Below are 16,085 nucleotides of genomic sequence, written 5' to 3'. Positions count from 1 at the left end.
CTGTGACCCGTAGCCCTGGGATTGGCGTGTTGTAATAACCTGAATCTTTCACCAGAAGCTCCGATAATTGTTACCTTATTAGCATGTAAATTGTTTAATTAATATTATTATGAAGAACCATATAATCCCTCAGTTACTTGACCCCAAGTCCACACACGAGCAGGCTTTCTGCATTTCAATGTCTAGTTTTTAAATGGACTCTTTAATGTTGGCTGGTTGTTGGGCTGTTATAAACCCCCTTTTTCCAATCTTAGTGCAACTTTGAACGGCTTGAGAGGCGTTTTTGATGTCACCCTGACTCTATCTCTCTCTCCTGCTCTCTCTATCCCCTTTTTATTTCTTTGCTGCTCTTTCTGATGTGTATTTATTTTCCTGCTGCCATTTTTGAACATCAAAACCCAACGCCTTCTTGTCATTTGCTTATAAAAGCTCTTTTTTTTTAAAGCCCCCTCCCTCCACTTTCCCAGTGGCTGTGCAAGCCAAACACATTCAGTGCTCGATGAAAAGCAGCCCTTGACATGAGGTCCTAAGAGACCGCAGCATTTAAATTTGCTTTTCTTCCATCCTCCTCCTTTTTTGCTGGGCACGAGTGACATTGTCAGATGCTAGCTTTAATTAATTTGATAATAAGATGGGCGACTCACATACAGGCCAGGGTTTGGCTTGCCTCCCCTCCAGCCTTCCTCCCCTCTCTCAACTGTGCAGGCAACACAACCAATCCTGCACTTAAGGGAAAAAAGACAAAAAAAAAACAACAACAAAACAAGACAAAACATTGGTCCCCACTGAGGTGATAGCTTATAGCTTCTTCTGTTGTCATTCTAAGATCTGAGGTAGCCTATGTTGACACTTAAAAACATTTTTAATAATAATTTGGTCAAAATAGATGTCAGAAGCACTGTGGAGTTACAGGGAGTCCCCAAATAAAGAGCAGCAGGCCACTTTCACTTTTTTGAGCTGATGTCTGAATGGAATCAAGTATTTTCTGGGTCTAAAATTAGACCAATGTTTATGTCGTTACTGTACAAAACAGAACATAGAACGTCCAGCTGATACCTCCTCAGTACCCCTCTTATATGTATTTGTGTCTCATTACATGAGATATCTATAATTAACTAAGTCAAATGTTTGTTTTGTTCCGGACTAAAATGCTGGCACATTCACACAGTTATACTTGTAATGTGCTTTCAGCAGAGACCTGTGTACATCAACTTAAGACAGAAATCCAAAAGGAACATATTTATCCTAACATGTGCAGAGTGTATTATATTCTTTGGAAATGTGTGTGTCTGTAAGCATGTTCTAATGTCTGTCCCACGCACACGCCCCTCAGAAGTCTTTGATTTTAGCCACTAAAACACTCACTGAACTTGGCAGATGTCTTCTGAGACTTTCAATTTTAATAGCCAATATATGTACAGCATTGACAGTGAGAACTTCCTGACTGCCTAATTAGAAAAGTAACTTCTGTCTCCAACAGCCACCAAACTGTTGTTGGTGTTGTTGTTTAGCACGGCTGTAGACTCTTTGTTAGATTATCTGTAGTGCCAGCTATCAGTCATTTAGCAGTTATGGCCCACATCAGGACAGGCCACAGACGCAGTTTGCCCTGAGTAAAAACACAGGGGCTGAGCAGTACAACCAAAGTCTCACACTGTTATATGTATGTGTGTGTATATGTATATATGTATATGTAAGTATGTGTATGTATACATATGTGTATGTAAGTATGTGTGTGTGTATGTAAGTATGTGTATATATAAGTATGTGTATGTAAGTGTGTGTGTGTGTAAGTATGTGTATATATAAATATTTGTGTGAGTGTGTATGTAAGTATGTGTGTGTGTGTGTGTATGTGTGTGTAAGTATGTGTATATATAAATATATGTGTGTGTAAGTATGTGTATATATAAATATATGTGTGTGTGTGTAAGTATGTGTATGTAAGTGTGTGTGTGTATGTAAGTATGTGTGTGTATGTAAGAATGTGTAAATAAGTGTGTGTGTGTGTGTGTGTGTGTGTAAGTATGTGTATGTAAGTGTGTGTGTGTATGTAAGTATTTGTGTGTGTATGTAAGAATGTGTATGTAAGTGTGTGTGTGTGTGTGTGTGTGTGTGTGTGTGTATCTAAGTATGTGTATGTAAATATGTGTGTGTGTGTATGTAAGTGTGTGTTTATATGTGTGTATGTGTGTGTGTGTATGTATTTATCTATGTGTATGTACAGTGGTGTGAAAAAGTGTTTGCCCCCTTCCTGATTTCTTATTTTTTTGCATGTTTGTTACACTTTGCAATAACTTGCAATGAGTCTTTTACAGCGCTGTGGGGGAATTTTGGCCCACTCATCTTTGCAGAATTGTAATTCAGCCACATTGGAGGGTTTTCGAGCATGAACTGCCTTTTTAAGGTCATGCCACAGAATCTCAATAGGATTCAGGTCAGGACTTTGACTAGGCCACTCCAAAGTCTTCATTTTGTTCTTCTTCAGCCATTCAGAGGTGACCTTGCTGGTGTGTTCTGGATCATTGTCCTGCTGCAGAACCCAGGTTCGCTTCAGCTTGAGGTCACAAACAGATGGCCGGACATTCTCCTTCAGGAGTTTTTGGTAGACAGCAGAATTCATGGTTCCATATATCACAGCAAGTCTTCCAGGTCCTGAAGCAGCAAAACAGCCCTAGACCATCACACCACCACCACAATATTTGACTGTTGGTATGATGTTCTTTTTCTGAAATGCGGTGTTACTTTTACGCCAGATGTAATGGGACACACACCTTCCAAAAAGTTCAACTTTTGTCTCGTGAGTCCAGAGTATTTTCCCAAAAGTCTTGGGGATCTTCAAGATGTTTTCTGGTAAAAATGAGACAAGCCTTAATGTTCTTTTTGCTCAGCAGTGGTTTTCGTCTTGGAACTCTGCCATGCAGGCCCTGTCTCTTTCTTATGGTGGCGTCATGAACACTGACCTTAACTGAGGCAAGTGAGGCCTGTAGTTCTTTGGAGGTTGTTGTGGGGTCTCTGAATGGCTGAAGAAGAACAAAATGAAGACTTTGGAGTGGCCTAGTCAAAGTCCTGACCTGAATCCTATTGAGATGCTGTGGCATGACCTTAAAAAGGCATTTCATGCTCGAAAATGTATGTATGTATATGTGAATATATGTATGTATATGTGAATATATGTGCATGTATGTGTGAATATATGTGCGTGTATGTGTGTGTATGTATATGTGTATATGTATATATATGTGTGTGTGTGTGTGTGTGTATATAAATGTGCATGTATATGTATGTATATGTGTGTATACAGTATGTGTATGTATATGTGTGTGTATACTGTATGTGTATGTATGTGTGTGTATACTGTATGTGTATGTATATGTGTGTGTATACTGTATGTGTATGTGTATGTGACATGTATGTGTGTGTGTGTGTATGTGTGTATGTGTGTGCGTGTGTGTGTGTGTGTGTATAAAGAATGAAAGAATCAAAGCTACACCTGTGACCACCCATTAGCAAATAAGAGCCCAAAATATGCCAATTTTAAATTCATGCTATTCATCCAATTTCTAACCAGGGTTAATTTGAGACATGGTTTGGGAGTATTTAAGCTTTAGGTTTTTACTTTAATTCAGGTGTGTTCTTTAGCAAAACTGTTTGTATGTGTCCAGAAAAGGTTTGAAAGGAACAAACTGTACTTCGTCTGAGGTCACCTGCCCTGTAGGGATAGCCCGACATGCCCTCAACAATCAAATGTAGGTTTCTCAGTTACATTCACTTTGCCATAAGGACATATAAACACCATGGCTGAACATTCAGATAAAACTCCCCTGGTGCCCAAGAAACCTCAGGGTTTTTTTTTCTTTTTTTTCAAACATGGTTCACTGGGAAAAAATAAAACTCTGACCATATATGACACAGAAGAACGAGAATCTCTTTTGAGCCACAAAACCCTCAATATGCCTCTTGAGAGGAGGAATCAAGTCATATTTATTTTTTAATTAACAAACTAAGGTGAAGTAGTGGAGAGTTAATTACTCAATTACTGTGAACAAGTTAATTTTTAACTATCTGAAATGAAGTCAGTCATTATTTAGGTGATTGGTTGATAATTAAGAGTCTAATCTAAATTAATTGTTGGGAGGCGGCTTTTGATCCTGCAATGCGTTGTGCAGCCTCAAACCAGAAAAGGATGCGATTCCAATTAAAAGTGACGGGATTTAATATATTGATGTTTTGTTTTTTTTTAACAAATCTTTTTCCTGACACATAATGGACGCTTTGATAATTTAGGGGGGGAAAAGCACCAATTTCCAGGCGAGTGCATTTTAGCTCCTTCTCTCCATGCAATTAGAAACTTTTCCTCCATCTAATTATGAGCGTAAATGCGCGTCTGAGAGAATATTGGGAGCAAATGCAAATTGTGATTGATTTAAAGTTCTTTTCTTTAATTCACCTCTTGTTTGATGGATTAAACGTGATGCCTTTAAAAAACTGAGTCAGTCAAAGTCTTAAAGTCTATTTAAAATGAGTGTAACAAAAGCCAAACTTCCTCTGGAGCAATAATTCCATTTCAATTAAAAGTGACTTATCACCTTTTCCTAAAACGTGCTTAATATACCAAAAATGTTCAATGCTTGAAAGAGTCCAAAATGCCATTTTAATTGTTATCAGCGAGTCAGATCCCCCCCACCCTTCCTTGGCTGTCTTGGCACAACCCGCACGGAAATAGACCTAATTAACCCCCCTACCCCACAGGGAAATCCGCTATGCAAATTAACATTTTCAAAATATAGTAATGATATAATTTGAGAATGGTGACGCCAATTTTTCACGCACTAGCTCCAAGTATTTGCATATACATTTTAGCTGCCCAATCAATACTTCTCATCTTGTGATCATCTGGAGCGTGCGCGTATGTACGTGCGCGCGCGTGTGTGTGTGTGTGTGAGAGAGCGAGAGAGAGAGAGAGCGCGTATGTGTGGAGGGGAGGGGGGAGCTCAAAACAAATGCTCAGATCTGATGGGCACAGAGGAAGAATGGATCAGCCTATTCGGCCACTGGCTGGCTACTGGAGCCCAACAAAACCATCTGCCGGGAGTGAAACGATGGAGGGGTGGAAGGAAGGAGGAGAAAGTCACCTCCCTTCTTCCCTCCCTCCCCCCCAAAGAGCACAGCTTAAAGCCACTCTGTAAACGAGGAAAGATGTTTTAATTAGGAAGCAAGTTCATGCGGATCTCATTTAAATCACTTTAATGAATAGCTCAGTCACATTGGCCTGTGTGCACTGAAATGAAAGGACTGATGCTGTTTGAAACAAAGGTGTTGTTGGTTCATGTTTTGTTCTCTCAACTCACCAGGGTCCTTATGTCTCCTAACCCTTATCATTTTAATTTACAGTATAAGCACCATTTCAGTTTACTTAGTATTGAAATATAGGCTATTAACCTAATGCAAATACTGCTTCTATTAGGGTTCCAAGTTTGTCCATGTAACATTTGGATTAGACAAGAACCCTGAGTATTAGGCTGGAACACCCAATACAGCACAGTATTTGCAGGCTGCACTTTATTCCATTTATTGTTGATTTCCTTTGAGGCGATCTGTTAATTCAAGCATAATTATTCCTGAAAAAGATGTGTAAATGCATCCTCAAGACTTCTATATGCTCTTTATTCTGACACATATGCCTAATTCATAAGTTAAGGCATTGCACATAGTGAGCGATCACACTGGTTAAAGAAATGTAAATGTCTGCAAAGCTGAGCTGATGGAAGTCCATATGCCAAAAAGTTAGTGTGTAAATATAACAATCTAACATCAATCGCTAATCCTCATCAATTGCTTACATGTAATATTTACTCTGTAAATGTTCTCCAAGCAAGTATAAAATTCCAGTCCAAATGAAACGTCAATTTACGGAGAGTTTTCAGTGCTGTGCTGCTCGAGGGAAAGACGTGATATTATATATGATATAATTACTTGTATGGGAGATTAAATAAGTGTAGCACTGACTTTGGTCATGGGACTTTTGATGCTTTATGGAGGTTGTTTGAGCCAAAGACATATTCAGCCGTCCAGTTCACACATTTTCATGGGTTTGCCAATATTGTAATCTTTAGGCCCAACCTGACAAGATTAGCATCGATGCTTTGTATTGTATGTTTTTTGAGCTAAATCTGCGCAAGTATACATGTATCTATAGCTCAGTCAGATGGGCTACACCAGAATAAGACAAAATAAGCTACTTTGGTTACATATTCATGTGGTATTCACAGTGCCTCATGATGATCTGCTCCACATTGAAATGTGGTGGTATAGGCCTACGTTTCCCCCAAAAAATACCTTTACTATTTATAGTCAGTGTTTCAGTAACCCTACCGCAACCACATCATTTTGAGGTTCAATGAGTTTCCAAACACATGGGCTTCTGCACCCCTGCATTATTTTACAGGAACTTGTAGCCTACATTTCTATGACTCTCCCAACTTTAAATGTTCTATTTAGATGCTCAGGCAATTCAAAGTCAGAAGGGTATTCTTAAAGCTTCTCTTCTGGGAACTACGATGCTATGATATTTTTCATCCAAGAAGAAACCTGATTGATATAATTGTTCACATTTCCTTTAGGAATTGATTGGTATTCTTAAAAATGCGGTCAGTACTTATATGCACCTGCCTGTACTCACATGCATTCAGTTACATTGTCACTATACAATATGAGTTAGAATTAAAGACACAGACTAAAATTACATAATGAAACGATGAGCGACATAACTGTGGATGATCACTGAAGCTAAAACTTTTTCATCAATATGTGGTTGCAAGATTATCCTGGTTAATTATCCTGGCATTAAAGCACTCAAGCCCTTTCTCTTTTACTCTAAAATTAAAGTTCAGTTCCCTTTATTAGACAAACAACCACTTTTAGAGCCATTTTTCTTGCAGCCGTTTTTGTACATGTCATGACAGCATGCAGTCGATGGCATGCAGCCAAAATGACAGGACAGTTTAAGTAATTAATGCTCAAAGATATCAGTCAGTGAGTGAAATAATTCCAGATAAACTGCCAGTCCACCAAGCACAGCCTGATGATACCCTCTGGAATATCCCATCCTAACATATGCCTAATTGTTTACTACTGCTTGTTTACATAAATACAAAATGTTGCAGGGGAGGGGGGAGCGAGGGGGGAGTAGAAGAGAGTCAGTACACTATAAGACAGAGCTGGAGAATTAATAACAATTTGTGGCAGATAATTACTTATTAATTAAAGCTGTTATCCTGCCTAATTAGGCAACGTTCATTAAATTCAGCCAATTTAAACCTTAATCAAAGTTAGCAGGGCCTGACAGCAGAGCGAGGCTCAGTGGAGGAGCGCCCCCCAGTGGAGGAGAGGGGAAGGAAGAGTCCCTCAGGGTGTGTGTGTGTGTGTGTGTGTGTGTGAGACAGTTTTATTTTTTATGTTGTATTTTATTTTGTATTGCTCTAAGAAGGGGTGAGAATGATTGGCTTTTTATTTTTTATATTTTGCACTATCATCAATTATTATCATTATTATTAGTAGTAGTAGTAGTAGCAGTGGCAAAAGAAGTACTAAGATCCATTACTGACGTAAAAGTAGTAATTCCACAATGTAAAAATAAGCTGTTACAAGTAGTCATTATGCAGATTGGGACTTTCCAAGTAAAATATTAATACTTGGAGTTGAACTATAATGTAGCATCAAATGTAAATACTAAAGTATAGCATGGCCAGATTAACCTTTTCGGGGACCCTGGGGCAAAAGTTTGATGCTCAGCCTGCATTAACCCCCCAGTCCTCCCACTCTCTGAGCAATGTGTACAGTATTTCTATCTTGGAACAGTACGTGGCCCATGGTTTGCTGTATGTCACTTTGACCAAACATAAACATAAACTAATTTAGGAAAATGCACCACCACGTAAGCGCAATATCAGCTGAAATAATGAAGTTCTGGAGACTAGATTTTGATATAGTGCTCCTCTTCCAGACAGGGCCTAAAGGTCAGGTGATAAAGTAGGGCTCACATGATTCTAATAAACACCAGCTGTGCCAGCTGATTGCTCAGTTGTGTCAGTTAGGCTGATGATGTCACAGACCCAAAGCTCTGGGTGTTCATATGTTGATACAAAAGCTTGAAACTGACTCTGTCGTTTTTTGAAGTAACTATACTCTAATAAAATTCCCAAAAAACAATTGCCACACAGTGAACCAGGGGCTTTTATGGGCTCCTTGGGGTCTGGGGCCATGGGCCAGTTGTACTCAAGGCTGAATTACCAACCGGACAAAAGGGACAAGTACCTTAAAAATTGTACTGAAGTACAGTACTTGAGCAAATACTGAGTTACTTTCCACCAATGATGATGATCATTATTATAATTATCATTAGTAGTAGTAATAGTTTAAGAAGTACTCAGATCCATCACTGAAGTAAAAGTAGTAATACCATAATGTATCCAAAGTACTCATTATGCAGATTGGCCCCTTTCCGAGTATTATATTATTATTTTTGTTGTTGCTGATGATGATGATGATGTAGGCTAGTGTAATCAGCAAGGTGGAGCTATTTTTTTTAAACTGATTTAGATACTGTTGGGTAGTTTAATGTACAAACGCATCATATCTTATGAACTAATCACTTGTTTTGTAGGCTATGTAAAATCTCACTCTCCAAAGTTACTTGTACATTTAGCTGTCAAATAAAGAGTGGAGTAAAACGTGCGATATTTGCCTCTGACGTAAAGTACCTCAAAATTGTACTTAAGTAGGCGTACAGCCCTTTGGTAAAAAGTTACTTTCTACCAGTTATTATTATGTAATGTATTATTTTACAGTTATAAAAATCTACACTCGTGCACACAATGGCTGGAGGTCTGACACTCCTTCACCCTCTGGCCTGTCAGCTCTGGTTTTTAAAGCCTTCACTTCCAAGAACTGTTGTGGCCAATTGACAACAAAGCACGCGCTCCTCGGGCCGCCTCGGCACGAGGAACGAGTTAATTAATATTGGCTCTTGTTTGGTCTAGTTAATGAATGAGTGAATTATGCACCTCTGAGACACCGCCTCCCCAATCGGTTTAAATTATCCCCCGCACCCCTCTTCCAACATTGTCCTCCAATTTCCCCACTCTGATCCTGCACCGATGGGGTCCCTGTCAGCAACCAGACCACGACACGCACACACACACACACACACACACACACAGACCGAGGCTACCCCTACCGTCTCCATCTGTCTGTCTTTGTCCTGCTCGAGTGTATTTTAGTTCTTTGTCTCCAGCACATTTATTGACGCCTCTTTTTTTCATCGTCAGCTCAGGGTGGCAAATAACTTCCATCCCATTAACTCGTTTGAGAGGGGAGGCTAGTCAAACAAAGCTTGGCCGCAAACTGATCCTCTCTCGCTCTCTCACACACACACACACACACACACTTACACACACACTCAGTCCTGTTGGTCAGAGAGAGAAAAAGATCCATATTATTTGCATTAAAAGCCTCGCACCGTGAAATTCATTTATAATTACAAAGCGGGGTGCTGTGTGTGTTATGCAGATCAGGGACATGTGTGTGGAGCGAATGGCTCCGATTGGTTATTTTGTGATATGCTAACACGGAATGTATGATGACAGATTGCAATTATCCCGTTATTGTATATGTCAAAGTCAATTCACTGCAGGCTGCATGAAAAGAGACCGGGATTTACACACGACTTACATTTGGATGTCTTTTTGACCCTCCTTTCCAATCTAGTTTTTAAAACAGTCTCGGCTTTAACAAACACACTGCTGTCAGGCCATCACCTCAGATGGCACCATGACACTCTGCAAGTCGCTCCCAAATTAGAGCTGGAACTGAAGGCCTTTACTTGAGGGTTGTTTATTTATCAATTGTGTATTAAGTTTGAATTGTATCCGTTATGAAATGAACATACTGTATGTTGACCAATTATTGTAGCATCTGATAAAAGTCAAGGTTTTTTAGTCCAACTAAGGTAAGATTCTGCTAAACAGTTAAAGGAAATACTACTAGACCTGTAGTGATTTCATAACATTATCTGGCTGGAAATGTTTCATCACGTCGAAGAAAATCTATGATAAAGAGTTTCCGGGGATCAATAAAGTATTTCTGATTCTGATAAAGCTGCTGTCAGTGATGGTGACATCATAACAGTTTTCTGAGAGGATATCTCCATTTCATTGTCAAACAAAACATGGGCCTACCGAGTATCCTGTAAGTGTGTGATGAGGAGTTCATTGTGAATCCAAGGTACTACTCCCCTAAAATATCTCAGCCTTTTCACTTACAGTATACTCTGCTCATCCTCATGGATCTCCAGGGGCCCCGTGTGGTGAACAGGGCGCATTGCAGCCATCTAGTGATCGACAATTCTCAATTATGAACCAGAAGCAAAAGACAATTTCATTCCAAACACCACAACATTTCATTTGACTGAGTAGCAAGAGAGGGAAGGGGATCAATGACATCAACTGGCTTACCTCAGTAGCACATGAAGGTGTGCACTGGTGTAATACGCTGTGCAAATTATGTTGCCTACACTATTTTATTCATATTCGAATTATCACTATTATTAAATGTAAAATAAAAAAAGATATCTACTGACTGACACAAAGAAAGAAATGCTTAGTAACTGAACCTTTCCTCAGTACAGCACACTATAAATGGCAACTTCCTAATATTATGCACAGATATCAAGAAACTCACCAGTACCTGAATACTACCTGGTCTTAGGTTTTATGTGTGTCACTTAGTTTGTAGTAGTTTAATTAAACACAACTTTATTTAGGAAAATGCACCGTGTGAGCATAATATAAAACAAAAATAATAAACAAAACATATTAGAACTAGATTTTGACACAAGGCCCAGGGTCACAAGATTACGTATAAAACTAATGCAGGACCCGGTTATTATTTGCAAACAAATCTGCAAGAAATCAAATGACCAAAAAGCAAGTTACATACAGTAAACCTGCAGGGATTTGGGGGACCCTGATCCAGCCTTGACTACAGTGGGTACAGCTAACTTCAAAGCTAAAATCCAGTTGACAAAACTGTGTTTCTGACAAATCCAAGGAGTTGCAGGATCATTTCCATCTCCTCAGCCTGTATATTGACAGGTGGCAGCAGCCTCTGGCTTTGTCACAAATCTGCTACAGCTGTATCTCTGTGCTGATGTTGAGCATCTGCTGGTTCTCCTTCAGTGAGCAACAGACACTTCACTACCCTGATGGGCAGTGGCTTAACAGTTAAAAAAATGTGCATTAGCCATTTGGGGGTGTAGATTCCAAGGGTGGCAATCTTAGACACATTGTTGATGCATCCCAAAATATAAAAAAAAATCTATGAAAAAGTAGGCTAAATATAAGTAGTCCCAGTGCATAAAGCAAAACAAGCTTCTGCTTAGGGCCCCACAGCCACCATGGAGCCCAAAACAAAGAGAAAATGCGAATTCTGTTTATTTGTATGCATAACTTCCTTATTTAAAAATAGGCCTACTAATTTTGTTAAAGTGCCCCCTTCGCCTTCCCCGAACACCGACATGACATCACTCCTAAATTTTGGGGTTACAATGTAAAGCACTGGGATTATGACAAACTTTTTGAGGGGGCAGTACACAAGATGTGTGTTGAGGGGGCGCTTTCAAGTTTTGGATTTCGAGGAGCTATAACAAAATCAGGAAGTGTGGCCTACCTAAAGCTAATATCAAATGTTTCTGAATTAGAATGACACTGCACAGCGCAGATAGCCTACAGTTTAAATCTCTGCAGACCGGAGACTCTGAATGGGCGGGGTAACTAAGAGAATTAGCTTTATAAGAAGATCCATACCACTCTCACTTCTGTATGCAAAGTTACTGCACCAAGAAAAAGTCATATAACTCCCCTTTAAATGTTTTTTGTAAAGATGAAACAAACGAGAGGTAAATTCATTGTACGATTCAAGTATGACCACATCACACCTGTTTTAGCCTCTTTACACTGGCTCCCTGTTGGTTTTAGGATTGATTTTAAGATCTTGTTGATTACTTTTAAGGCTCTTCATAGCCTGGCTCTAGACTATATTTGAGACCTTTTAATCCCTTATGAACCTTCACGTAGTTTGAGATCTTCGGGCAGGGGTCTCCTGTCTGTTCCTGAGTCCAGGATGAAAACTAAGGGGGACAGAGCTTTTGCTATCAGGGCCCTGAGGCTCTGGAACAACTTGCCCGTAGAAATTAGGTTGTCTGAGTCAGTGTCTTCGTTTAAGTCTCGTCTCAAAACACATTTTTATCTGAAAGCATATCCTGATTTTACCTGAACTGGCTGTTTATTTTATTGCTTTTGTGTATTTTATTTCTTTATATTTTGTCATTCACTGTGGTATTTTATTTCTCTTGTTGTGAAGCACTTTCTACTTTGTTTTGATAAGTGCTCTATAAATAAAGTTTTATTATTATTATTATTATTATTATTATTATTATTATTGTGAGTTTTGGAGGTGCAGGTAGGCAGATTTTGTTACCATTTGACAGGCCAGCTGTTTCTCCTTTCCAGTCTTTGTGCTAAGCTAAGCTAAGCTAAGCTAAGTTAACCAGCTGCTGCTGTAGCCTAGTTACTTCTCAACTCTCTGCCAGAGAGCAAATAGCATAGACTATTTCCCAAAATGTCGAACTATTCCTTAAGTTAAAAATCTTTTTTTTTTAAGTTATTTTAATTGTCATTATCAAGTGGGAGTGATATAGTCAGGTTAAGATTTAATTTAAGCAGCCTAAAACTTATTCAAATAGGTTTCGTTAATGTGATAGCACAAGCACAAAGAAAAAGGAATAAACACTTGTATAAACGTTGATTTTTTTTTTTAAAAGCTTCAACAAATATTCAGTGTTTTAACGGGGATTGGCTGCCAGTCAGTGCAGAGGTGACACAGCTGAGCACGTGATCGCACCTGAATGTATTTCTACATAATTAAAGCCTTCATGACTTCACGCCAGACCACATAGTCTGCTTGTGATGGCTGAATCTCGGAGAGTTCAGCTGACCACTTTATCCTGTGATGTACCGTCAACCTCTGACGCGCCGGCTTCGCCCCACAAGTCTCCGTCAGGTGTTGTGCAGGGGAAAGAAAACCGCGCAGACCGAGCCGCTGACACCGACACAGTCCGGCTGCTGCTCTCGTTGTTTGAGCCTGATGACTGGAGCTTCCCAGAGTTCAGTTTCAGTCAGCTCGTTGACAACAAGGTGGGATTTTATGCTGACTTCTGCTGAGAAAACTGAGGTCACCGATAAGCCAAGACTACCTTCAAGACTTAATATCCTGCAGCTATTGTATAGGGCTTAAAAAGAAAACAAACAACCTGTAACAAGTTAATATAAAATGTTGTTTAAAGGGTCATGACTTGACTTTTATCAATTCTTTTTTTTCTGTCATTTTGTAAGTTGTGGTTGCTGTTTGTCATTATTTGACTTTTTAAGTGATTCACTTTAAAAAGATGAAGCTTTCCTACCATTTAGTACTTTTGTTTATGCCATATTCTATTTTTTTAAATATCTGATTGCAGTTTACCAACACAAATCATTTTACTATAATAGAGACCATCCTTTCAAGTATTGCACAACTTCAAAATCTATCCAAGTAAATTTTTTTGTTTTTTCACATCACCGGTTTTATTTAAATTGATTAAAACGTGGAGAAACCCTTTGCCATTAATAGCCTACTTTTGCATCAGAAAATACGAATACCCAAATGGTTGGCTTTCTTTCAACTCGCTCCAGATCATTAGTCTTTTTCTGTTGGTTTCCAGCAGATGCCTTTTCCCTCCAACAAATATTGAATGACTGGAGACCGTGCATGCTGTGTGCTCTCCAGCCCCAGTGATCCCAATTAGTCTTAGGTTAAAACTAAGCTAAATGTGTGACTACAGGACACAGAATTGTTTTTTTTTATTTTTGTGTAAAATGTATGGTTGATATGACTTAATTATTATTTTTTTTAGATCAACCACACAAAAGATGAAGTCGCACTGAGTAGATTTGAAGAGGAAGAAAAAAGAGCAAACGATGAAGCCGCTGCTATTGCAAGGAGGTTGGAGGAAAAATATGTGAGTAGCTTTTTTTTTTTTTTTTTTTTTTTTTTTTTTTTTTTGCAAACCTGAATTATTGATAGATATACCAGATTATGCCAGGGACCCTTTAGTTAAATAAAGACTGGTGTCCCCCTCCATTTGAAATTGACAATATCTCTTTGAGTAAATCAAACAAAATAGTCATATGCAAATGGAACAACAATATTTGCTCTCGTTGCAGGGTGGCAAACATAAGAAAAAGAAGGACCGCATTCAGGACTTGATTGATATCGGATATGGCTATGATGAAGAGGATTCTTTCATTGACAACTCTGAGGCTGTGAGTCAGTGTTAAGCCACACATTTGAATTTCCTCAGAATTGTTAGCAATTCATATTTCTGTTTATTCCTTATATCAGCACCTTTTGAAGACCTGTGTGACATACTGTATCTAGGCCTTGGTTTTTACTATAGTTATTAAGAAATTTAGGATTTTTTTTTTGGGGTTGGCTTTTTAGCACTTGTCTTCCCCACTGACCAGATATTTTCTCTGCTCGAGCAGTGACTCATTGCTCAGGCAGTTCACTATGGCCAACAAGTCTCAAAATCAAAACACACGATGTTCTGGGGGGAAAAAAAGGGTCTGAAAATTCTGCTCAGAAATCACTCTATTTCCCCAAATCTGTTCCCAATTTAGTTAATCTGTCTCAACCTTTTCTTTGGCTTATTTAAATATTTTCTAATTGATACATTCTATTTTAATCAAATTATTATAATAATGCTTCTGGCTGGTCTCTGTAGTATGACGAATTTGTGCCGGCCTCCATCACCACCAAATTTGGTGGATTCTATGTAAATTCGGGCGTGCTGCAGTTCCGCCAGGCTTCTGACACTGAGGACCTCACAACAGAAGAGAAAACACTTGAACCCTCAAAAGTAAGCAGTGCATCTAAGAAGCATGTCAATGTTTTGTCAATCTCGGGGAACAGATTTCAATTTAAGAAGACATTTTTCAATGCTGTTTCAGAAGTGATTTAGTGCCAAAACTGTTCTTTGCACCAGTGTTGTATCTCTAAAAGGTTTTCAGTATGATTGATGATAACATCTGAACCACATCTGATAGGACATAACGCCTTCAAACATTTTTAGAAACGTAAACTCAATGGCGGACAGGATAAGCCAAAGAAGAAGCTGTGCCGAAAGGATGGAGAGATGAAAAGCAATGTGGATCCCAAATCAAGGTAGGCTGACCAGAGCAATTTTACCTCTTGTTTAGAGCAAGTTTCACACTGATGCTAGAACATTTGATTTAATGATTTATCAAAATAATTATCTCACAAGCGTAATGTGGTCATCTTGTAGCACTTTGTCTGAAATTGGACCTGATGGTGAGATGAAGAAGAAAAAGAAGAAAAAGGCTGTTGGCACATTAAGTGTCACTAGCATGCTGAAAAAGTTTCAAAGAGAAAAGGAGAAGGAACGACAGAAGATGAAGAAAGCAGCTGCAATCATGGCTGCACCCAAAATCACTCTGTGCCCTGCAGATGCAGCCGGGGGCGGAGGCTCAGGATTGACCGACCCTCTCCTCAGTTTAATTGGGTCAACCAATGACCACGCTCTCATCCAAGCAGCCAACACAGTGGATTTTGATATAGATTTGGACTCTCTATTAGATGTCAGTGAAGAGACTTCATCACCAAAATTGGTTCCTCAACCTGCCACTGTTTTGCAACCCAAAACAGATGATCAGACTCAAGCCCAACCTCCAATTACAAACTTGCAGCTGAAGCCTCATTCAGAACAAATCCAGCTCCTGTCAAAAACCAGTTCCACGTCACCTCATCAGTGTGTCCCGCTGCCTGAGGGATTTCCCCCAGGACTGGAAGACAGCATTCGAAAACTCATGATGGTAAGGTAAAATTTTGTTGTTTGTGTATGCTAAAGTGAAGATGTCTCTGTGTGCATGTGTTGACAGATTTAACACTTAAATAGCATCACTTGTAAATGA

At 39.1% G+C, this 16,085-nt stretch overlaps 1 protein-coding gene across 4 annotated transcripts in view; it reads left to right on the top strand.

Moving 5' to 3' along the window:
* LOC122872047 (ubinuclein-1-like) overlaps window positions 1-16,085 on the top strand; it is a 74,554-nt gene that overhangs the window by 54,172 nt on the left and 4,297 nt on the right. For 2 of the 4 annotated variants that reach the window (XM_044187716.1, XM_044187727.1), the window contains exons 3-7: window positions 14,009-14,113; window positions 14,319-14,417; window positions 14,879-15,013; window positions 15,227-15,318; window positions 15,440-15,986. In XM_044187716.1, the coding sequence (XP_044043651.1) occupies window positions 14,009-14,113; window positions 14,319-14,417; window positions 14,879-15,013; window positions 15,227-15,318; window positions 15,440-15,986 (978 nt within the window). Of the gene's footprint in view, window positions 1-12,963; window positions 13,254-14,008; window positions 14,114-14,318; window positions 14,418-14,878; window positions 15,014-15,226; window positions 15,319-15,439; window positions 15,987-16,085 lie in introns of those variants that run through there. The other 2 variants (XM_044187695.1, XM_044187705.1) reach the window with 2 other exon arrangements.

The sequence above is a fragment of the Siniperca chuatsi genome, linkage group LG3, assembly GCF_020085105.1.
Source record: "Siniperca chuatsi isolate FFG_IHB_CAS linkage group LG3, ASM2008510v1, whole genome shotgun sequence".
Classification (NCBI taxonomy): Eukaryota; Metazoa; Chordata; class Actinopteri; order Centrarchiformes; family Sinipercidae; genus Siniperca; species Siniperca chuatsi.
This window is presented reverse-complemented; position numbering and strand designations above follow the sequence as displayed.